Source organism: Talpa occidentalis, unplaced genomic scaffold (genome assembly GCF_014898055.3).
Source record: "Talpa occidentalis isolate TD23 unplaced genomic scaffold, MPIMG_talOcc4v2.1 talOcc4.2, whole genome shotgun sequence".
Classification (NCBI taxonomy): Eukaryota; Metazoa; Chordata; class Mammalia; order Eulipotyphla; family Talpidae; genus Talpa; species Talpa occidentalis.
In genome coordinates this window covers 55,851,107-55,874,387 of record NW_023602073.1, presented here as the reverse complement: position 1 = coordinate 55,874,387, position 23,281 = coordinate 55,851,107, and the positions used below count along the sequence as shown (strand labels likewise).

General features: G+C 50.2%; 3 protein-coding genes across 5 annotated transcripts; all 3 read left to right on the top strand.

Annotated features, from left to right (window-relative positions):
- Positions 1-533: 533 nt before the first annotated feature.
- Positions 534-10,993, top strand: SMIM40 (small integral membrane protein 40). Its single transcript, XM_054698146.1, is given in 3 exon segments — positions 534-587; positions 10,752-10,872; positions 10,875-10,993. Coding segments are annotated over 3 exon segments (294 nt in total).
- A 3,172-nt stretch (positions 10,994-14,165) lies between these two features.
- DAXX (death domain associated protein) lies at positions 14,166-19,217 on the top strand. 3 transcript variants are annotated; one of them, XM_037519524.2, is made up of 8 exons: positions 14,166-14,183; positions 15,634-15,886; positions 16,042-16,873; positions 17,001-17,215; positions 17,373-17,553; positions 17,703-18,177; positions 18,315-18,537; positions 18,959-19,217. In XM_037519524.2, exons 2-8 carry the CDS (start codon positions 15,686-15,688, stop codon positions 19,016-19,018), a joined length of 2,187 nt encoding a protein of 728 aa, XP_037375421.1. In that variant the 5' UTR covers positions 14,166-14,183; positions 15,634-15,685; the 3' UTR covers positions 19,019-19,217. The 3 variants fall into 3 exon arrangements, with proteins under 3 accessions (XP_037375421.1, XP_037375420.1, XP_037375419.1); XM_037519523.2 differs by lacking the exon at positions 14,166-14,183 and adding an exon at positions 14,607-14,775 and having other exon boundaries at positions 15,637-15,886; XM_037519522.2 differs by lacking the exon at positions 14,166-14,183 and adding an exon at positions 14,607-14,775.
- A 711-nt stretch (positions 19,218-19,928) lies between these two features.
- On the top strand, positions 19,929-23,226 carry ZBTB22 (zinc finger and BTB domain containing 22). The gene is made up of 2 exons (XM_037519520.2): positions 19,929-19,951; positions 20,577-23,226. The coding sequence occupies exon 2, from the start codon at positions 20,648-20,650 to the stop codon at positions 22,556-22,558; it is 1,911 nt and encodes a 636-aa protein (XP_037375417.1). The 5' UTR covers positions 19,929-19,951; positions 20,577-20,647; the 3' UTR covers positions 22,559-23,226.
- Positions 23,227-23,281: the final 55 nt, after the last annotated feature.

The following is a 23,281-nucleotide window of genomic DNA, read 5'->3' as shown; positions in this document are numbered from 1 at the left end:
AGCTTCAATGGAGCCTCTGCTTCAAGGTCTCACACAAAACTGCAAGTAAGGTGTTGCCACTGAACTAATGTGAAGTTTCAAGTGGAGAAGGGGCTTTTTCTAAACTTACTCCCAGTTGTTGGCTGGATTTGGTCTTAAAAGGTTATTGGACTGGACCTCCCTGGTGGCGCAGCGGTTGAGCGCTGGGTTGCGAAGCTGCCCGCGACCTCTGCGGCGCGGTTCGATCCCCGGCTACTCCCCGGCCACCAGAGGAGGGTCCCACATGGCGCGCAGACCTCTCCTGCCGCCCGCTGCTCCCCTCAGCAGTGTACTTCGGTCCTTCTGCCTGCTCTGCTCCCCGCTCTGGCTCTGGTGAATTCTCTCACCCTCCCGCGCTTCTGACTGTACCCAGTGCATGTATAAACAAAACAAACAAACAAACAAATAAATAAATAAAGCATGCCTCTATTAAAAAAAAAAAAAAAGGTTATTGGACTAAGAGCATCAGTTTTTTGTTGACTGTTATCCAGCGGCCACCATCAGTTTCTTGCGATATGGGCTTCTTCAACAAAGCAACTTACTTCATTAAAGTCAGCAACAGAGTACCGGTAAAGAAAGTCACGTCTTTTAGAATAGTCTCAGAAGGGACATTCCATCATTTTGCCACATTCTGTTTATTAAAAGCAAGTTACGAGGTCTGGTCCACACTCAATGGGAAGCAATAACACAAGGGCATGTATATCAAAAGGAGGGGGATCACTGGCAGCCATCTTAGATTGCTGATCACTAAACATGGTGTGACCATAAATCTAAACATCTGCTGTTATAACTAAGCTATCCATGTCAGAAAATTAAAAATCAAAATTTAATAGGGCCCTGGTGGTACAAGGGGTTAAGTCTCAGCATTATCAGGTTATTGCCAGCCACTGTAGAAGAGTTCGATCCCTTGCCAGGGAGCTAACGCACATGGCGCAGCAGACCTCTCCTGTCTCACCCACTGCTCCCCTCAGCAGTGTATTTCAGTCAATCTGCCTGTTCTGTTTCCCACTCTATCTGCGGTGAATCTTCTCATCCCTCACATCTCCTGCCTATACCCCAGCTCTTGTATGCATAAATAAATAAATCTTTTAAAAAAAAATCAACATTTACTAAGCATGACCATGATGGTTAATCTGATGATGGTCATCAATGGACACTAAGGTAAATGGATGGAGAGCTGATTATGTGCCAGATAATTGGAAATTGTAGTGTTACAAGTGGTGACTTTATGGTGGCGATACTGCCAGATGGGGTTGGCAGTACCAGGAGTGAGATGGATTCATCTCTTGATGAATCTTTGGCATTCCTTGGCTTGTAGAAATATCAGCCTTATCTCTACCTTCATATAAATCTGGTGTTCTTCTTGTATGCAGGTCTGTGTCCAAATCTCTCCTTTGTATAAGGATCTCAGACATATGGGAAATCTGACCTGGTCTTAATTTAACCAATTACATCTGCAACAACCTTATTTCCCAATAAGGTCTCAGGCACTGGGGTTTAGGACTTCAATATATGAATCAAAGGGGGAGGCACAATTCAAACCATTATAGATGGTATTTTGAGGTTGAGAGAGAATGGACCAAATATACCAAATGTTCATAAATCAGGAATCACGATAAAAAGATAACAAGGCCTCCCTGGTGGTGCAAGGGGTTAGGACGCAAACTATGAGGCTGTATGCGGCCACTGCAGCAAGAGTTTGATCCCCGGCTTACCAGGGAGCAGCCCACATTGCGCAGCAGACCTCTCCTGTCTCACCCTCTGCTCCCCTCAGCAGTGTACTTCAGTCAATCTGCCTGTTCTGTTCCCCGCTCCGTCTCTGGTGAATCCTCTCACTGCACCCCCCAACACACACCTCTGCCCCCTCCCCCACCTCTGGCCTATGCCCCAGTTCTTGTATGCATAAATAAATAAAATCTTTTAAAAAAAGATAAGAGTTCTTGATATTGTTCTTAAATGTTTTATGCCAGTTTGCAGTTATTTCAAAATGTTTTAAATACAAAAAAATGGTGCTGAGTTTACCTGTTTATTACAAAAGATCTTGGTACTGAACTGACCATGGGGAGAGAACTGAAAAGAGATGAGTGTTTGTATAGGGCCTCCCCGGTGGCGGTGGCGCAGCGGGTTGCGCGCAGCGCTGTGAAGCTGCCTTTGCTGCCTCTGCAGCCTCTGCAGAGCAGGTTCAATTCCTGGCCGGCCAGGGAAATACCCACATGGTGCAGCAGACCACTGCTCCCCTCAGCAGCGTACTTCACTCAGTCTGCCTGTTCTGTTTCCCACTCTGTCTCTGGTGAATCCTCTCACCCTCCTGCACCTCTGGCCTGTACCCCAGTTCTTGTAAAAAATAAATAAATCTTTTTTTTAAAGGTGTTTCTATAATCTTATTGCAAACTTGCCTGAACCATCAATGAGGGTACCAGAAATTAATACATTATAGTTTATTTCATTTGTCCCTCATAATACTGTGAAACAAGAAGCTTTTGTGAGTTTACAAAAACTGAAGAAAGATCAGGCGATTTGCCCAAGGGCACGCTCACACAATTACTAAGAGACAAACTGAAACATACTTAAAAATGTAAAATTTGAACAAAAACTGATTGAAACCTGCATCACCAAATCAGAAGTGGTTAAGAGATTTCTGGATAGACACCAAGGGAAGCATGTAAAGTGAGGAAGCAGAGAAAGGAAATTATTTGATTGACCACAGCTTAAAATCTTGGTATTTGTTTTTTTAAAAAAAATTATTTTTATTTATTTATGCATACAAGAACTGGGATGTAGGCCAGAGGTATGGGTGGATGAGAGGTTTCACCAGAGACAGAGTGGGGAACAGAACAGGCAAATCTACTGAAATACACTGCTGAAGGGAGTAGCTGGTGAGACAGGAGAGGTCTGCTTCACCTTGTGGATAGGTCCCTGGCCGGGATGAAACCCATGCTGCAGTGGCTGGTGCTAGCTTGATAGCACTGAGACTTTAACCCCTGTGCCACCAGGAAGGCCCCAAGTCTAGTTATTTGTGATCAATTATCCTCAGTGGGTTTTGGTGTTGTATCTTGAGGCATTTACTGGCTCAGATTTCGGTTTGTTAAGTAGGCCACTGGGGCTTTAGAGCCATCTCAGTCTATTATCCTCCTTGTTTAATTAATTTAACACACAAATTAGTGAATCCTAATCCAGTTTCTTGACTTGTAATGTGCTCCCCTTGAGGCAGCAGCAGAGGACAAAATAAATTGACTCTAAACAAAATTTTAATGTTGTTTGTATGTTTTGGGTGTGACCTACATTCCAAAGTAAACAGGTCTAACTATTTTTTTTAAAGATTTATTTATTGGCCTCCCTGGTGGCGCAAGGGGTTAAACACCGCACTATGGAGCAAACCGCAGCCTCTGCAGCATGAGTTCAATCCCCAGCTGACCAGGGAGCAACCCACATGGTGAAGCAGACTTCTCCTATCTTGCCTACTGCTCCCCTCAGCAGTGTATTTCAGTCAGCCTGCCTGTTCTGTTCCCCACTCTGTCTCTGGTGGATCCTCTCACCCCCCCCTCCCCCGTCTCTGGCCTGTACCCCAGCTCTTGTATGCATAAATAAATAAATCTTTAAAAAAAGAAAAAGATTTATTTATTTATGCATACAAGAACTGGGGTATAGGCCAGAGGTGCGGGGGGGTGAGAGGATTCACCAGAGACAGAGTGGGGAACAGAACAGACAGATTAACTTAAATACACTACTGAGGGGAGCAGCAGGCGAGTCAGGAGAGGTCTGCTGTGCCATGTGGGTCAGCTCCCTGGCTGAAGATTGAAGTCGTGCTGTAGTGGCTGCGGATAGCTTCATAGGTTGCATCTCAGCCCCTTGTGCCACCAGGGAGGCCCTGAACCAGACTTTCTGATGGGGGTTGGAGGGATGCTGCTGGCGAGGAGGAAGGAGCAGGGAGGCCATGTTGAAAGGGGAGAAGGAACTGGAAGCCACACAGGTGGATGCTTCTCCTGGTCTTTGGCAGGCAGGATGATCCTGTTGGAGACCCCTAAGGCGTGAAGTGCTGAGACAAGGAAAATGTTGGGGTCATGACAGGAAGACTAGTCAACATGGGCCAGAAGACTGGCCCGTGTCCAGATTGCGATGTCCTTTCTTGTGTCAGCGAAACTACACCTAAGGAACAAACTGTTTAGATTATAAAAGAGACCAGAACAACCTGATAATGCAGAACCTTGGCAGTGAACGTGTGCCAGAATAATGCTGAATACTAAGAAATGAGAGTGAACAATTGTCTTGTAACCAACTTAGGGGATAGTGAAATGCTTTTGTATTGCTCAAGGTCAAGGGGAAACTATTCTGCTATTGGTTTCCTCTTTGTGTAATTTGAAAACCTTTGCTGGGAGAGAACACATCCACAGAGTTTAGTGAGAATGAAAAGGATGGTGAGTCAGAAGGGGAGGATCCCCAAGGGGAAAAACACAAGAAATATGGGGAGATAAAAGAAAGCTGGCCACTGCCCGCTTTGTGAGATCACCCCATACAAGAACAGGATAAGGAGACTCCATTAGCCCCTCCATCTTATTAGAAACAAAAAATGTGGCCCCTTTACTGGCCTTTGGTCCTAAAAAAGGTATGGGTAGTGTTAATATAAATAGCATTAGGGAAGCTATATAAAATGGTGATCTTGAGGCATATCTTAATCCAGTCATTATTATACTGTTTGGACCAGGAATCAATCCACAATGTCCTGAAGGAGGAGTTCAGTAGGATTATCAAGCTATCTCTTTGAAAACTCTGTCAGTCAGTATGGTACCAGCTCTCCATCACTAAGGGAGTGCTGGATGGGATGGTTCAAGCAGAACGCTTTATCCCTTATGATTAGAATCTGCTAGCCAGAACCTGTCTGTCACCTGCAGAATTTCTACAGTTCATAACCTGGTGGGGGGATGAAGCCTAGCAGCAGGCCTAGTGCAATGCTGCTGCTCAGCCCCCTGTGAACATCACATAAACAATTGTTAGATTCAGGAGCTTGGAATGGAGTCCAAGCACAGCTACGATATGATGATCAGGCTGTGGCTCAGGTTCGAGTCTGCTATCTTAAAACATAGGACAGGATCTCCCCTCCCAGGAAGGTCATCACCCCTTCTTTTGTGCAGATTAAGCAAGGACCTACCGAACCATATGTAGAATTCATAGCCCAATTAAAACAATAAATCTTGCTAAGACATTGTCATGCATGGCTTGTGAGATCTTCTTTTAAAAACACTGGCCTTGGGCCTCCCCGGTGGCGCAGTGGTTGAGCGCTGGGTTGCGAAGCTGCCGGCGACCTCTGCGGCGCCGGTTCGATCCCCGGCTGCTCCCCGGCCACCTGAGGAGGGTCCCACATGGCGCGCAGACCTCTCCTGCCGCCCGCTGCTCCCCTCAGCAGTGTCCTTCGGTCCTTCTGCCTGCTCTGCTCCCCGCTCTGGCTCTGGTGAATTCTCTCACCCTCCCGCGCTTCTGACTGTACCCAGTGCTTGTATAAACAAATAAATAAAACATGCCTCTATAAAAAAAAAAAACAAAAAAAAAACACTGGCCTTTATTAATGCCAATAGGGACTGCCAAAAGGCCCTGCAGCCAGTCTAAGCTGCTAATGGGGTACTGAAAGATTATATAAAAACATACCAGGATAGGGCCTCCCTGGTGGCGCAGCAGTTGAGGGCTGGGTTGCGAAGCTGCCTGCAGCCTCTGTGGCGCCGGTTCGATCCCCAGGTACCGGCGAGGGTCCCACATGGTGCGCAGACCTCTCCTGCAGCACCTGCTGTTCCCCTCCGCAGTGTATTTCGCCAGTCTGCCTGTTCTACTCTGGCTCTGGTGAATTCTTTCACCTTTCTGCGCTTCTGACTGTACCCAGTGCTTGTATAAATAAATCTTTAAAAAAAAAAGAAAACATACCAGGATATTGGATCTCATTCATACAATGCTAATCTTCTTGCAGCTGCCGTCAAAAATTTGAATATGAATCAAATTAAGGGCAATTGTTTTAATTGTGGAAACCAGGTCATTTAAAGTGGGACTGCAGATATCGCAGAAACTCAAGAGGGTATCATAAGAACTTTATGGAAACAAAAGCCCCTGGAATATGCCCCTGTTGACAGAAAGGAAAACACTGGGCCCATGACTGTCATTCCAAATTTACTAAGCAAGGTCAGTTTCTTGAATCTACTCTGGAAATGTGGGCCCAACAATCACAATACAAGGCATCACATCCAACAATATTCAATCCAGACTCGTCAACATTTAGGTCCAAATTGTTCACAAACCTTGTCCCTGCCATGGCAGGAAGTGCAGCCTTCAACTTAAGTATTTCTGATCATCTGCTGCTCACCCCTGCAGAAGGAGTGGTTAAACTCCCCACAGGTGTCTATGGGCCATACCCCCAGGAACAGTAAGATTAGTTATTGGCTGTGGTAGTTACAACCCTAAAAGGCATAAAAGTTCATATTGGGATAACAGATAAAGAGTATGATGGGCATATTCAAATTATGGCTTCTAGTACTTACCCATCTCAGTTGAGTGCAGGAGATAGAACTGCACAGCTGCTGTTCCTACCTTATATTAAAGTCAATTCTTCACAACACAAAAGGACTAGGGGCGGGGGGGCCTCCCCTGGTGGCACTAGCAGTTGAATGCTGGGCTGCGAAGCTGCCTGCAGCCTCTGCAGCGCCGGTTCAATCCCCAGCCGCTGGGCGAGGGTCCCACATGGTGTGACAGACCTGACCTTTCCTGCTGCACCCCCTGTTCCCCTCAGCAGTGTATTTCATCAGTCTGCCTGTTCTGTTCCCCGCTCTGACTCTGGTGAATTCCCTCACCCACCCGCACTTCTGACTGTACCCAGTGCCTGTATAAATAAATCTTAAAAAAAAAAAAAAACACTGGGGGGTTTGGTAGTACAAATACTCAAATCTGGTACAATGCAGTCCTTCAGCTTCAATGCCCAGAGAGTGATCTTCTCACACAAGGAAAGAAATTTAAAGGGCTTATAGATACAGGGACGGATATTTATGTGATCTCAAAAAAATTCTGGCCTGTCTCCTGTCCTCTCCAAAAAATGGACACGCTGGTTTCTGGAATGGGGTCTCTTGCCGCTGTGCTACAAAGCTCTCACATACGCAAGTATCAGTGTCCTTAAGGTCAGCTGGGCTCCTTTCCACCTCTGGTCTTTGACATTGCTTTTATTTTTTTTTTAAAGATTTATTTATTTATTTATTTATTTATACAAGTACTGGGTACAGTCAGAAGCGGGGGAGGGTGAGAGAATTCACCAGAGCCAGAGCAGGGAACAGAATAGGCAGAGTGATGAAATACACTACTGAGGGGAGAAGCGGGCATGGCAGGAGAGGTCTGCCGCCCATATGCGGGACCCTCGCCAGCGGCCAGGGGTTGAACCTGCGCTGCAGAGGCTGCGGGCAGCCGCTGCGCCACCAGGGGAGGCCCCCTGACATTGCTTTTAACTTGTGGGGCAGAGACTTAAACAAATGGGGAGTGTTCGTACACATTCCCTCGGTTTTCCCCAGTCCAAGCAAATTATATTGGACATGGACTATAATCCCTTAAAAGGACTAGGAAAAAATGAACAAGGAAATTCACGACCTTTACAAATTGAACCTAATGAAGGTCGCTGGGGTTCAGGGTTTCTAAATTTATCATAGGGGCTGCTGCAGTGCGTCTGTGTCCCATTCCACTTAAGAGGCTGATGGAAAAACCTATTTGGGTAGGACAGTGGCTCCTATCCATAGAAAAGCTGGACGAGTTAAAACAATTGGTTTTAAAACAGCTTACTTTGGGACGTATAGAACCCTTAGTAAGTCAGTGGAACTCACCTGTTTTGGGAATAAAAAAGAAATTTAAAAAATGGAGAATACTGACTGTGGTCATTCATTAAATGTGGTCATTCAACCAACGGGCGCTTTACAGCCAGGGCTCCCTTCATCCACCACGATCCCTAAGGTTGGCATTTGAGGATAACTGATCTCAAAGACTGTTTTTTCACAATTCCATTGGTTCTAAAAGACCATAAAAAATGTGCATTTTCCATCCCAACTTATATTAATATATCTCCTTATGAAAGATACCAGTAAAAGGTACTATCCCAAAAAATGCTAAATAGTCCAACAATCTGTCAAATGTTTGCGGTGGGGGGGGGGCTCTATGCCCTCTGAGTTAATTTCCCTAAAGCCTCTATCATTCATTATATGGATGACATCGTCATGGCTACTGCCACTAGTCAAGAGCTGGATACAGTTTTCCAAGAGGTTCAACCGTATTTGTCCTTTGCAGGCTTGCAAATTGCATCAGATAAGATTCAGGATCGGCCCCCCATCTCTATTTAGGTACAAAAATTATGTACAATACGATTATCCCACAAAAACTTTAAAATAGAAGAGATAAATTAAAAACGTTAAATGACTTTCAAAAATTGCTTGGGGATATTAATTGGTTTCACCCTTCACTGGGCATTAATACATATGCGTTAAGCCATTCATTTGACACACTTTTTTAAAGATTTATTTTATTTATACAATAGCTGGGGTACAGGCCAGATGCACGGGAGGGTGAGAGGATTCACCAGAGACAGAGCGGGGAATAGAACAGGCAGACTGACAAAATACACTGCTGAAGGGAGCAGCAGGCGAGACAGGAGAGGTCTGCTGCACCATGTGGGATTCTCACGGGCCCGCCGGGATCGAACCCACACTGCAGAGGCTATGAAAAGTTTCACAGTGCTGCAGCACGGCGCTCAACCACCTGCGCCACCAGAGAGGCCCTATTTGACACCCTTAAAGGAGATCCGGCCTTACATAGTCCTCCTTCTCTCACCCCTGAGGCAGAAAAGGAGCTTGAATGGATAGAGGAGTATATTCATAAAGCTCAGTTACAGTGTATTCTTCTTGATTCTACTGTGGGTCTCTTAATCTTCCCCACAAAACATTTTCCTACAGGACTGCTAAGCCAAGGTAAAGGATGGATTAAATGGATTTTTTTTGCCCAACACACAAACTAAGCAATTATTAACTTTTGACAAAATTAGAGAGGTGATGTTAAGAGGGCATAGATGCCTTCAAACTCTGTTGAGACCCTGATCACATTGTTTTGTCCTTATCAAGAAAACAGATTGATAGTGCCCTCAGTGAAAATCTTAAATGACAGATAGGTCTCTGTAATTATCTGGGGATCTTGGATTGTCACTACCTTTCTTCCAAATTGTTTAACTTCCTTAAATCCACTTCGTGAATTTTACCAAAAAAATTTCTGTCATTCCTCTGCTAGATACAGTCACATATTTTACAGATGGCAGCAGTCCATTCTCCTTATCGCTCAACAGGTAAAATTGTATGCCAACTGTATGCTCTTAACTGACAAATCTCAAGCCCTTATTATTGTTACTGATTCTCAGTATGTTAGTCACACTCTTCCTGTTCTAAAAACTTTACACGTTTCTGCACAAGAGCCTCCTATTAACTCCTTATTGTTGGACATCCAGATGTTACTGCTTTGTCACACTACATAAATTTATTTATTTTTAAAACATTGTTTCTTTCTTTCTTTCTTTTTTTTTTTTTTTGAAGATTTATTTATTTATTTATACAAGCACTAGGTACAGTCAGAAGTGTGGGAGGGTGAGAGAATTCACCAGAGCCAGAGCAGGGAGCAGAGCAGGCAGAAGGACCGAAGTACACTGCTGAGGGGAGCAGCGGGCGGCAGGAGATGTCTGCGCACCATGTGGGACCCTCCTCCAGTGGCCGGGGAGCAGCCAGGGATCGAACCGGAGCTGCAGAGGCTGTGGAGCTTCGCAACCCAGCGCTCAACCGCTGTGCCACCGGGGAGGCCCTCTTTTTTTTTTTTTTAAGAATTATTTATTTATACAAGCACTGAGTACAGTCAGAAGCGCGGGAGGGTGAGTGAATTCACCAGAGCCAGAGTGGAGAGCAGAAAAGGTAGACTGACAAAGTACACTGCTGAGGGGAGCAGCGGGCGGCAGGAGGGGTTTGCGTGCCATGTGGAACCCTCGCCGGCAGCTGGGGATTGAATCTGCGCTGCAAAGGTTGCAGGCAGTTTCACAGCCCAGCACTCAACCACTGCACCACGGGGGAGGCCCACACTACCTAAATTTACATTACATTACTCACATTAGACCTCATTTTCACCTGCCTGACCCATTAGCACATGGTAACGCCCAGACAAATCATTTGGTAGCTCCTGTACTTGCCGAAGCTTAACACTGGCATCAGCTCACCCATGTGAAGGCCAAAGGGCTTCGAAAAAAATTTGCATTGACTAAGTCACAAACCAAGTTCACTGTCTGACAGTGTCCGTCTTGCTCTCCCTTAGTGACTCCCCCATTTCATTCCTGTGTAAATCCTAGAGGCCTCTGTTCCAATGAGTCATGGCAGATAGAGGTAACTCACATCCCAGATTTTGGTAGTTTATGTTCATGTCTCTGTAGACACATATTCTGGGTCCTTATGGGCTACCCTGTCATAGAGAAAAACTGCCCAACATGTAATTTCACATTTATTGTCTTGTTTTGCTTTACTTTTTTGTTTAGGCTTTACTCTACTTTTTATTTTTCCTCCTGGATGGGGGAATTAGGGTCAAGTCAGACAGAAGATGATGCTCCCATGCCCCTTAATCCTGGCATTGCTGAGCAAAGGCTTCCATTCCAGTCTCCTTGATCCAGCCAGCTGTCAGACTAAGTAAGAGTGCCAGTGAAAGAGGGCAATGTGGATGAGGAGGATGTGTTCTTGGCATTTGCCTGGAGTCCCTCTCCTCCCAGGGGTCCCCTGCATCAGACCTTGGACAAGGCTTTCTTTACCTTGCTGGTCCTCATCTTGACACTACGATGCTGGAAGCTGGATGCAGGCTGCTGTGGCTGCTTCCATGGGCAAAATTTGGGGACTGGCTCTTAGGAACACCTCAGAAGGAGAAGGAGCTGGAATTGTCACCACCTCTCCTATAAACATCCCATTTCCCTGCCTCGGAGGTGAGAGGAGAGACAGGAGGGAAATGGGAGGGTTGGGGACACTATGCAGGGACCCAGTTGTCTTAAAATTTCTGTGCCTGGTAAATAATTTTTTAAAAGCTTGTACTCCTTACATAAACATCTAATAATCTTCATAAATTAAAATTATTTCAAGGATGTAATTCTGGCATAGTGAACACATTGATATTTAAAGTAAAATAATTAGGGGCCTCCCCGGTGGCACAACGGGTTGAGGTCGGGTGAAGTCTGCTGCGCCACGTGGGTAGCTCTCTGGCTGGGTATCAAACTCATATTGCAGTTGAGACAGGGCAAGCTAGGGTTATTAGGCAGTTTTAGGGATAGTGCAGGAGGGGACCTCTGAAGAATTTGGGGAGGCTTCAGAGATAAGGACAAGCAAGGGAAAGTAACCCATTCCATTAGGAAAAACAAACATGCCAGGACCAAGGACAACATTGTTAATGCTGGTCCTGGTTTCCTTCAGGTGGTAAAGGGAGGTGGAGATTGGAGAAATGGAGAGTGGTTTAATTTATGGACACATTAGAAGGGCAGCTGTTTAACTTCAATGCAGGGATGCCCATCCAGAGGACTGGGCCATAAATTTAAAGATACAACAAATGGGGAAAGAGAAAGCTGTTAGATAAGGAACGTGAAGATCCCCCTACTCAGTAGCAAATTAAGTGAGACAGCCGAGAACTAACCAATCACAAAGAGACTGGGGCAGCTTTAGAATAATGAGGGAAAAAAGGTATATATTCCCTAAGACACGACTCCACTTTGGCTTCCTTGCCCCTCCCAGGCCTGGTTCCCTGGCCTGGGAGTCCCACTTTATTTCTGTTCTTTTTCTCCTCAATAAACTTTTTCTTTCTATAAACGAACCTGCCTCTTCTCGCTTGCTTGCCTGAGCGTCTGCGAAGTTCCTGCTGCGGCTTCGTGAGACACCAACCCTGGGGGGGGTCTAGTGGCTGGGACTCAGAGCTGCCCTGCAGCCTGGGATCCGTTCCTGGCTGGGAGACTAGACCTGACAATTCCGGTATCACAGTGACTGTGGATAGCTTCACAGGTTGTGTCTTAACCCCTTGTGCTACCAGGGAGGCCCTACAGCCCAGTTCTTGTATGCATAAATAAATAAATCTGTATAAAACAAACAAACCTGGCCTCCCAGTGGTGCAGTGGGTTGAGCGCAGCACTGTGAAGCTGTCTGCAGCCTCTGCAGCACAGGTTCAATTCCCGGCCGGCCAGGGAGATACCCACATGGCATGGCAGACCTCATCTGTTGCACCCGCTGCTCCCCTCAGCAGAGCTTTCAGTCCGTCTGCCTGTTCTGCTCCCCACTCTGTCTCTGATGAATCCTCTCACCTTCTGCGCCTCTGGCCTATACCCCAGCTATTGTATAAATAAAATAAAATAAAAATAATTAAATCACCTTTTGACTGTCCAGGGCTACCGAAATATTACTACCATCAATTTAAAAATAGATAAGTAAGCTGTTCACATTTGAGGATCTTTTTCTTTTTTTTTAAGATTTATTTATTTATACAAGCACTGGGTACAGTCAGAAGTGCAGGAGGGTGAGAGAATTCACCAGAGCCAGAGCGGGGAACAGAACAGGCAGGCTGACTAGAAATACACTGCTGAGGGGAGAAGCGGGTGGGGCAGGAGAGGTCTGTGCGCCATGTGGGACCCACCATGTGGGACCCACTGGCAGCCAGGGATGGAGCCGGTGGCTGCAGAGGCTGCAGGCAACTTCGCAGCCCAGCACTCAATTGCTGTGCCACCAGGGGAGGCCCTCTTTCTTTTCCTTCTTTCATCATTCTCTTTTTTCCCTGAACTCCTATTACCAACTCATTTCCCCACTGACTATTTTAAAAGATTCTTTTTGACCAATCTATCATACTTTCCTGCATATACATGTACATTGAGGTGAAAGATAGTTTCCTTTCTTGTAACCATAAGACTCTAGCTTAAAATTTTCCCCCTGGGTTATCATTATAATTATTATGAGACCAGAACTAATCAAATATTATGAAATGTACACATTTTTTACAATTGTTGAAAATAAAGGTACATTTTTAATGAGATAGACGAGGAGGTTTATGGTACCTTGTCTCCTCATTCAAGGAAAAGATAAGATTATCCCTAGGAGAGATAATGTTTGAGAACAATGTTTTTTTTTTATTTTTTTTTTATTTTTAAATGAGTGAGAAATTCTACCTCAAGAGGAAAAAGGAAGAGGGGGGACCTCTATTGCGGGCATTTACTCAAGTAGGCCAATTTGGAGAACGTTGATCATCTGGAGATTAAATCCCTTATGTTTCCCAAGTCTGAGTATCCTTTGGAAAGTCTCCATGTTCCCCATTTGAAGACTGTAGGCTTAGACGAGTGGAGAGAAATGGTGTGGAATTTTTTAATGAGTGGAAGGGCTGGAGGTTCTGGGACACTGAGGGATGGGGATGTACGGGCCTCAGTGGTTCTAGAAAGCGTCAGGATGCTGTCCACTGGTAGAATGTGCAAGGATACAGCAGGTGGGAATCTCGGGGATTGGAACTGTGTTAACTTTTCCTGTTTCCTCTTTGGAAAGCTCATCTTGGAAACAGCCTCGCCTCCACAGCCCCCCAGCCTCCCTAAAGCTGGACAAGGTGGGAGTGCGAGAGAGGCGGCGTCACCGTCGGCTTCTTCTCTCTTCCTTCTTTCCTCAGCTCTCCCAGGGGAAGAGGCGACGACGAGACCCGAGCTCTCTGACGAGCCTCATTTCATCTCAGCCCTCACAGCGGCAACTTGAACAAGATTCTCCTCAAAGCCCCCGCCCCCATCGCCCGCCGTCGGCCCTGACGCTCCCGGGCACAGCGGGGCCCCGGCCCAGCACCGCCGGCGCGCGGGGCTCGCCCCAGAGAAGGGCGGACACCCACCGAGGCCCCACCCCTCTGCTTGGTCAGTAGTTCTGTGGTGGAGCTTGAAAAACAGATCGAGAACAAGCGCAATTATTACAACAGCACAATTTGCCTAGCGCCGTGTGCTCATTTGTATGCGTGTGTCGTGACTCCATGACAGGGAGCGGGAGGCCCCCCGCGCCCGGCAGCTGGCGGACAACGGCTCCGCGGCGGCGGCGCGGCCTGGGACGGGAAGGGCCGGCGCATTCGCAGAAGCCGCGGAAACGAGTACCTGGCAGGTAGGACAGCAGCGCCGGAAGACTTGACGGTAGCCCAGCGGAAGGAAAGGCTTTTCTTTCTCTCTTCAGAGACTTCCGCCCTTCGGTGAACCCCGGGGCAGGCTAGCAGGGCGCGACTCCTTAGGTGCGCGGTTCCGCTTCCCCCTCGCCGCCTAGAAAAGGTGGCGCAGTCCTCCGGCACGTGACGGGCTGACGGTTGGGCCAGATATAGGAAGTTTCTGATTGGCTGAGTCGCAGAAGCACCGGGAGAAAAGAGCTCCCGAACCCAGTCAAAGCCGTACGGCAAAATGGCGCCCGCCATTCGGAGCCCCAGCAGGGACCACCCCGCCCCCTGCAGGTCAGCGGAAAGGATCCGCAGACTACGTAGACCGCGCTGGAGAAGCTCGGGGGGCGGGTCTGCCATCACTTCCGGCCATGGGGAAGGGACTGGGTGCCGTGCGACAATATGGCCGCGCCTAGGTATCTGTTGGCGGAAGCTCTGTGACTTCCGGCCCAGAGTGGGACCCGCGGTGGGAGGGGAAAGGAAGGCGGAGGGAACCATGCGAGGTTCTGAGATCTGCGGTGAGGGTCGCCTCGAGAGACCGTTTCTGAGGTGGGGGCCGGATGGTGGAGGGAACGAGGGGGGGGGGCGGGAATGTCAAGGGAAAGGTAGTAGGGAGTCCCGGGTGCTGAATCTGAGGGGCAAGCTGTGGTGCCTTCCTATCCTTGAAGGGAAGTGGGGTGGCCGGGTGCTAAACTGGGGGAGGGGGACTTGGCGGGAAGGTGATCACTAGATCCACTAGGAAGGATTGGGATCTAAGGTTGGGATCTGAGAGAAATCGGAAGAGCCCAGTGCGGGGCTCACAATCAGTACAGGTCACCGAAAGAGAATGGGGAAAATTAGGGTGGGGTGTGCGGCAGGGGACTTGAGATGAAATGTCTCCAGTCTAAAGCACCTGCTTGAGAAGAACCATCAGAAGGTGGAATATGGAGATAGTTGAGGAGAAAAGGAAATGGATTGTTGAGAGGGAACCTTCTTTTGCCTCAGAGAGTCTAGGAGTTGGGGTGATCCTTCAGAATGGGTAAGGGTGTAGATTTGACGTTTGAAAGCGAAGCGGGGAAAACAAGGGAGGTGGTGCCAACGGAGATGTATCCGTGACGGGATGTCAAAGAATTCTGGAATGCAACGTGGGAAGTGGTCCAGGTGTTGGAAGGAAGAATCAACTTGCCAACTACCCGAAAGACAGGATATTGACGTGAGAGGGGTGGAGCTGGGGGTGGGGACATACGACTTTTGAGGCACTGTAGTAAAGGGCTCAAAAAACTTATGGTACTAATGGTTGATGGTGATAAGCAGTGGGGACACTGTTGGGTAGGACTGGGTATTACTGAAACCTAAGGAGGTTGAAAACGAGCTGAAGGGATGGGGCTATGCTGGAGGGGCGTTTTCTGAGGCCCCACCCCCTTCCAGCAGGAATTCTGAAATCCCCAACACTTCCTCCCTCTGGGGGATTTGATCCCCCATGGCCACCGCTAACAGCATCATCGTGCTGGATGATGAAGATGAAGCTGCTGCTCAGCCAGGGCCCTCCCACCCACCCCCCAATCCAGCCTCACCCCTGGCAGAAGCCCCTGGTTCCTCCCAGCCCCCTGTGGCTGGAGGAAGCAGTAGTTCTGGCGGCAAGAAATGCTACAAGTTGGAGAATGAAAAGCTGTTTGAAGAGGTGAGCTTTAGGGGAGAAGACTCTTGATGCTCCAGGGAGGGGGATGGCTGACAGGCTCTCCTGTCCTTTCTTCCCCACTAACCCCACCTTGCCTTCTTTCTCTCAACCCCTTCCCTTGTCTCTTTCTCCTTCCCTTCTTCTGCTGAACCCTCCAGTTCCTTGAACTGTGTAAGACACAGACGGCAGACCACCCTGAGGTGGTCACATTCCTCTGTACCCGGCAGCAGCGTGCCCACCCTCAGTTTTTGGCCTCAGCGGAGTTCTACAACATTCTCTCTCGAGTCCTATCCCGGGCCCAGAGTCGGCCAGCTAAATTCTATGTCTACGTTAATGAGCTTTGCACTGTACTTAAGGCCCACTCGGTCAAGAAAAAGCTGAACCTGGCACCAGCTGCTACCACCTCTAGTGAGCCCTCTGGGAATGACCCTCGCACAGACCCCTCTTCGGACCCCACAAATGCTGAGACCACTGCCTCTGAAGCCTCAAGGACCCGTGGTTCCCGGCGGCAGATCCAGCGCTTGGAGCAGCTGCTGGCCCTCTATGTGGCAGAGATCCGGCGGCTGCAGGAAAAGGAGCTGGACCTCTCAGAATTAGATGACCCAAACTCCACATACCTGCAGGAGGCCAAGTTGAAGCGGAAACTGATCCGCCTCTTTGGGCGGCTGTGTGAGCTGAAAGAGTGCTCTTCACTAACGGGCAGAGTCATAGAGCAGCGTATCCCCTACCGTGGCACTCGCTACCCAGAGGTTAACAGGCGCATTGAGCGGCTCATCAATAAGCCAGGGCCTGATACCTTCCCTGACTATGGAGATGTGCTGAGGGCGGTAGAGAAAGCAGCTACACGGCATAGCCTTGGCCTCCCCCGACAGCAGCTCCAGCTCATGGCTCAGGATGCCTTTCGCGATGTGGGCATCAGGTTACAGGAGCGACGCCACCTCGATCTCATCTACAACTTTGGCTGTCACCTCACAGATGACTATAGGCCAGGTAGGGATTAATGGGACATATGAGGGACATAACCCTCATATGTCAGGTGTGTGGTGGAGGGGAGTGTCCCTAGTCCCTTTTCTTGGGATTTGGGCTGAGTGCTCTGACTTTGTATCTTCCCATCTAGGCATTGACCCTGCACTGTCAGATCCTGCCCTAGCCCGGCGCCTGCGGGAAAACCGGAGCTTGGCTATGAGCCGGCTGGATGAGGTCATCTCCAAATATGCAATGATGCAAGACAACAGTGAAGAGGGTGAGAGACAGAGGAGAAGAGCCCGGCACCCCCAAGCCAGCTCTTCTCACTCTGCAGACTCTCCCAGAGCGCCCTTGGATTCTGGTGAGGTATGGAGGCCATATGTCCTTCAGAGAGACCTTATCCTTCCCCTGCACTAGCCACCAGAGAGTCCAGAGTAACTGATGGGGGAGTGTGCAGAAGGAATGCAAGAACCAGACCCTCTGGGGTGAGGGATTCCTTAGAGAGCCCCCTTTGTAACCCCAGGGCCCTAGTGGAATGGTATCCCAGGAGTGTGCTGTCACCTCCAAGACTGAGAGAGATGATGAAGATGAGGAAAGTGAGGAGGAGGAGGAAGAGGAAGAGGCCACAGATTCTGAGGAAGAGGAGGATCTGGAACAGATCCAGGAAGGTCAGGGGGATGATGAAGAGGAGGAGGTGAAAGCAGGTATGTCTCGTGTCAGTTCCCTCTACTCCGTTGGGCATGAGCCACCTGTTTGAGACCCTTCCCCTCCTCCTCTTACTTGTAGTGTCCTCTCAGCAGTATTCTTCCCCCTAGTTCTCATGCTGCCCATCCCCCATTTTCTTCTTTTCCAGATAAGGTTGGAGATAAGAGCCCTGTGTCCCCACCACAGATTTCTACTGAGAACCTGGAACCTAGCAAGGGGATCAGCAGGTCTTCGGAAGAGCAGCAAAACAAAGGACTCATAATGTCACCTTCTTCATTGTCAGAAGAACCCTTGGTCCCCTCTACCATAGATGCTGAAAGCAATGGAGAACACCTTGAGGAGCTGCGCCTGACAGAAGAGAGCCCTATGTCCCAGCTCTTTGAGCTGGAAATTGAAGCCTTGCCCCTGGATGCCACCCCTTCCCCTGAGGAGAGGGACATTTCCACTTCCAGGAAGCAATCAGAGGACACCCTCACCACTGTCTTGGAGAATGGAGCAGCCATGGTCTCTTCTACTTCCTTCAATGGAGGTGTCTCTCCTCACTCCTGGGGAAACTCCAGTCCCCCCTGCAAGAAATCTCGGAAGGAAAAGAAGCAAACAGAAACAGGACCATTAGGAAACAGGTAACAAGGGGAGGAAGAGGGAAGTCCAGGTGGGATGGCAGCAGGCTTTCTGAGAGGAGTATTGGGAGAGACTGGAAACTCCCCCTCCAACCTTAAGCTCACCATATCCCTCCACACATTTATATTTCTGTCCCTAGCTATGTGGAGAGGGAAAGGCCAGTGCTTGAGAAGAATGGGAAGAAGATATGTACCCTGCCCAGCCCTCCTTCTCCTTCAGCTTCCATGACCCCAGTTGCCGATTCCTCCACAAGGGTGGATTCTCCTAGTCATGTCCTGGTGACCAGCTCCCTCTGTAGCCCATCTCCAGCTGGGCTGTCCCAAATTCCCCAACCACAACCCTCCCGGCCTGGTACTTACAAGGTAAGGGGCAGGGAGGGTACTGTTTTTCCTCACTTCATTCTTTCATCGTCTATTCAGTTTCAGACCCTCTGTCTGAATATTTATTTATTTATACAAGAACTGGGGTACAGGCCAGATGCGCGGGAGGGTGAGAGGATTCACCAGAGACAGAGCGGGGAACAGAACAGGCAGACCGACGAAATACACTGCTGAGGGGAGCAGCGGGCACCACAGGAGAGGTCTGCTTCATCATGTGGGACCCTCCCCAGCCGGCCAGGATCGAACCGGCGCTGCAGAGGCTGCGGGTAGCTTCACAGCTTCACAGCGCGGCGCTCAACCTCCTGCACCACCAGGGGAGGCCCCCCTCCATTTTTTCATCGGTGATAAATCCTTGCCTCTTCCCCCTGTATTTCAGACCTATTTGTCTCTCTATCCCCTACAGACAAGTGTGGCCACACAGTGTGATCCAGAGGAGATCATCGTGCTCTCAGACTCTGATTAGCTGCCTCCCCCAATCCCTGCTTCCCAAAATGTTCTGGTATTGTATTGGAGGATGGTGGAAAGCAGATGACTGAGGAAGGACTGGACTGAGCTAATCCCCCTTTGGTGGTGTTTCTTAAAAACAAAAACAGCAAGAGTTGAAGTTTTACACAAAAACATTAATAAACAATAAAGTTCTTTTCCTATTGTATGCCTGTCTTTCCTTGTTCTCCCTCTCATGCTCTCACCACTTGGCACCCACTGTTCTCTACTCAGTTAGGTCAGCCCCCAGTACCTCTGGGTCTGTCCTTTCTAGCCCACCCTTGGCACGCCTCTCTTGGAGGTTCCTCACTCGCAGGCCTTCCCTTTCACCCTCTGCCTGACATTAAAAACAAATTTGAGCTTCAGTCTTCTGAAAGCTCCTCTCTTTCTCGCTTGGAGCAGTAGGAGTAAAAAGGCCAATCAGGACTGACTCAAGGTTATTTGGCCAATCCAGGCCGGGAGGAGGGGGCGGGGCTTCAGGAGGACTGTCATAAACTGGGAGAGACCTGGGCGATTCGATGCCGCAAAAGCGCTAATGGCCAAAGCTTGGGGGCGGAGTCTCGGTAGCGACGGCCGAAACCCGTCACCTATGGGAAGAGGCAGGCTTACAGAATTAAAGGGGAATAAGTGTTTCGGCCAAACCTAGTCCTCAGTGCTCAGCTACAAAAGGGATGTGGTATCTTTAAGGTGGAATGAAGCGCCAGTTCTCTTTAAAGGAGAAGTGGGCGAGTCGGCCGAGTATTGCCCAGCAGCACGGGCGGGGTGCCCGCCTGTACCTTTAAAGCCGGAGGGGCGGGAGGCGGAGCGGAGGCGGAGGGCGGAGGGAGTCGGCGCAAGATGGCGGCGGGAGGGGCCCAGGCTGCGGCTCTGGCGGCCGAGTGAGGGGCGGGGGGGCCCGGGGGCGCGCGGCCCGGTAAGCGGGGACGCGCGGGGTTGCGGGGCGCCTTCCGGGTGGGAGAGGAGGTCGAAGTAGCGCCTGGGGCGGAGCAGAGGGGGCGGGGTCGGTGTGGGCGGGGGTAGACAAGAGGCGGGGCCGAAGGGGCCACGGGGGCGGGCCCTGAAGGGGGGCGGGGCCGAGGGTGCGGGGCGGGTCTTGAAAGGGGCGGGGCCAGTGTGCGCGTGGGGTGAAGGGGGCGTGGCCGGCGAAGGAACCGGGGTGTATAGCTTATAAGGAAATGGGAGGATGGTTTTCAGTACGAGGGCAGACGTACCCCCCTTCCAAGAAAAGGGTGCGGAACACCAAAAAGACACCCCACTCCCCAGGAACTTCTTGTTTCTCTAACTTCCAAAGAAAGAACATTGGATTTGGAGTCAGGACAACTGCGTTAGGTGGTGCAGCCACTTACTGGCTGTGTGACCTTGTATCATCTCTTAATTTTTCTGAGGCTCAGTTCATCTGTCAAATGGGGTCAGGAGGACTCTCAGTTTCACAGTGGTGGTGTGAAGTTACTCAGATAATAGGTGTGAACGTGTTTTTAAACTGTAAAGGGCTGTATATTTATGAGATGTTTTCATTCTTCTCTCTTTTTTTCCCCCAGAGACCCCCCCGGCCGCCCTCCTCTTTTCTTTGTTCCTGTGGCTGGGGGGGGTTATCCCCTCCCTCCACACCATGGAGCCATCTCCTCTGTCTCCCAGCGGGGCAGCACTCCCCCTGCCTCTATCACTGGCCCCACCCCCACTGCCCCTGCCTGCAGCTGCAGTGGTACATGTGTCCTTCCCTGAGGTAACCAGCGCCCTCTTGGAGTCCCTCAATCAGCAGCGGCTGCAGGGCCAGCTCTGTGACGTGTCCATCCGAGTACAGGGCCGGGAATTCAGGGCTCACCGTGCTGTTCTGGCTGCCTCCTCCCCTTACTTCCACGACCAGGTCCTACTCAAGGGCATGACCTCCATCTCGCTGCCCAGCGTCATGGACCCAGGGGCCTTCGAGACTGTTCTGGCTTCAGCTTACACTGGCCGCCTCAGCATGGCCGCTGCTGACATTGTCAACTTCCTCACTGTGGGGTCTGTGCTGCAAATGTGGCACATCGTGGACAAATGTACTGAACTCCTCCGTGAAGGCCGGGCCTCAGCTACTACCACCACCATCACCACTGCTGCGGCTACCTCGGTCACTGTCCCTGGTGCTGGGGTGCCTTCAGGGAGTGGGGGCACTGTGGCCTCTGCCACAGTGGGCTCGGTGCGCTCCCATGCCTCCAGTCGGGCCAGTGAGAATCAGTCCCCTAGCAGCAGCAACTACTTCAGTCCCCGGGAGTCTGCTGATTTCTCATCTTCCTCCCAGGAAGCATTTACAGCTTCTACAGTGGGTAGTGTGGAGCGTCGTGGAGGTGGCCCTGTATTCCCAGCCCCTGTGGTTGGCAGTGGGGGGGCTACTTCTGGAAAGCTGCTGCTGGAGGCGGATGAGCTATGTGATGATGGGGGAGATGGGAGAGGTGCTGTGGTCCCTGGGGCTGGGCTCCGGCGACCCACCTATGCACCCCCTAGCATCATGCCCCAGAAACACTGGGTATATGTGAAAAGGGGTGGAAACTGTCCAGCGCCGACACCCCTGGTTCCACAAGACCCAGATCTGGAAGAGGATGAGGAGGAGGAAGACCTGGTGTTGACCTGTGAGGATGATGAAGATGAAGAGCTAGGGGGTGGGTCCAGGGTTCCAGCAGGGGGTGGACCTGAGGCTACCCTTAGCATAAGCGATGTCCGGACCCTGACTGAACCTCCAGAGAAGGGAGAGGAACAGGTCAATTTCTGTGAGTCTTCTAATGACTTTGGCCCCTATGAGGGTGGAGGTCCTGGGGCAGGGCTTGATGATTCAGGGGGGCCAACTCCTTCCTCCTATGCCCCCTCCCACCCTCCCCGGCCCCTGCTTCCACTGGACATGCAGGGCAACCAGATCCTAGTCTTCCCATCATCTTCATCCTCCTCCTCACAGGCTCCAGGCCAGCCACCAGGGATCCAAACTGAACACGGGGCGGTGACCATGGGGAGCACATCCGCAGGAGGTCTGGGTGTGCCCAGTGGCCCTGGTGGGACCCCTGGAGGGACAGGCAGTGGGGATGGGAATAAGATCTTCCTGTGCCACTGCGGGAAGGCCTTCTCCCACAAGAGCATGCGTGACAGGCATGTGAACATGCACCTCAACCTGCGGCCCTTTGACTGCCCCGTGTGCAACAAAAAGTTCAAGATGAAGCACCACCTGACTGAGCACATGAAGACGCACACAGGCCTCAAGCCCTACGAATGCAGTGTCTGCGCCAAGAAGTTCATGTGGCGAGACAGCTTCATGCGCCACAGGGGACATTGTGAGCGCCGACACAGGCTAGGTGGGGGCGGGGCTGGGGCTGCACCGGGACCTGGGGGCCCTGCTGGGCCAGCCTTACCTCCCAAGAGAGAGTCCCCTGGGGTGGGCGGTGGAAGCAGCGATGAAGCCAGTGGAGTCACCACACCTTCCAGCCGAAGGGTCTGGTCCCCACCCAGTGTCCCCAAGGTGGAGATGGGATTCAGTGGGGGTGGAGGAGCAAATTGACGGGTGGTAGCTTTCAGGGAAGAGGGATCAGGGAGTAAGAGCCAGGGGGCTGTGATCCCCAGATGACCCCCCACTACAGTTACTGTCTTCCTTTTCTCTATGGACTTGTATATATTCTGGAGGGGGAACCACGTTGCACCATTGGCCGCCCCATTCCACTCCTCAGCCCCTTAGAGTATCCCCAGAACTCAGTCTTTCCTTCCCCTCAGATGGGAACACTGAAGCCCTAGCTCCAGAGTAGGGCACATATCGGGGGTGGGAGGGGGAGAGGGGGGCTTGTTGAGCATCCTGGAGCCACAGGGTCAAGGGTCAGGTGGTTGTAGTCTGTACCTGAAGTCTGTGTTGTATTGTTGTGGAGACCAGGCCTTTCAGTCTCACACCCTTGTCCTAGAATCTACCCTGCCCCTCCCCCCAAAGATGTGCCCTTTATTTCTACCCTATCCTTCCTCCATCCCTCCTTTGGCGCCCCCCCCCCCAAAAAAAACAAAACTCAGTTCTCACTGAGGAGGGGTTGGAGAGAAGGAGTAAGTCGTAGGAGTACAAAGTTTTTATTTTAAATTTTATTTTTTTTAAACGGTGATTAAAATATTTATTGGTCATTTCACTTGGCTTCTTTACAGCCCCTCTGTGTTTGCTGGGAACACGGCACAGGTGGGGGAAGGCGAAGTAATGTTCGTGGGGGAGTGGGTGGTTGGGGGAGCATAGGGTTGGGAGGTCTCTGGG

What these genes read in the sequence shown, in the direction of transcription:
- DAXX (XM_037519524.2), top strand. Translation starts at nt 15,686, where the DNA reads ATGGCCACCGCTAACAGCATCATCGTGCTGGATGATGAAGATGAAGCT. An exon ending in ATGAAAAGCTGTTTGAAGAG is followed by an intron (nt 15,887 to 16,041) that starts GTGAGCTTTAGG and finishes TGAACCCTCCAG; the next exon opens with TTCCTTGAACTGTGTAAGAC. An exon ending in AGAGGAGGAGGTGAAAGCAG is followed by an intron (nt 17,554 to 17,702) that starts GTATGTCTCGTG and finishes CTTCTTTTCCAG; the next exon opens with ATAAGGTTGGAGATAAGAGC.
- ZBTB22 (XM_037519520.2), top strand. Translation starts at nt 20,648, where the DNA reads ATGGAGCCATCTCCTCTGTCTCCCAGCGGGGCAGCACTCCCCCTGCCT.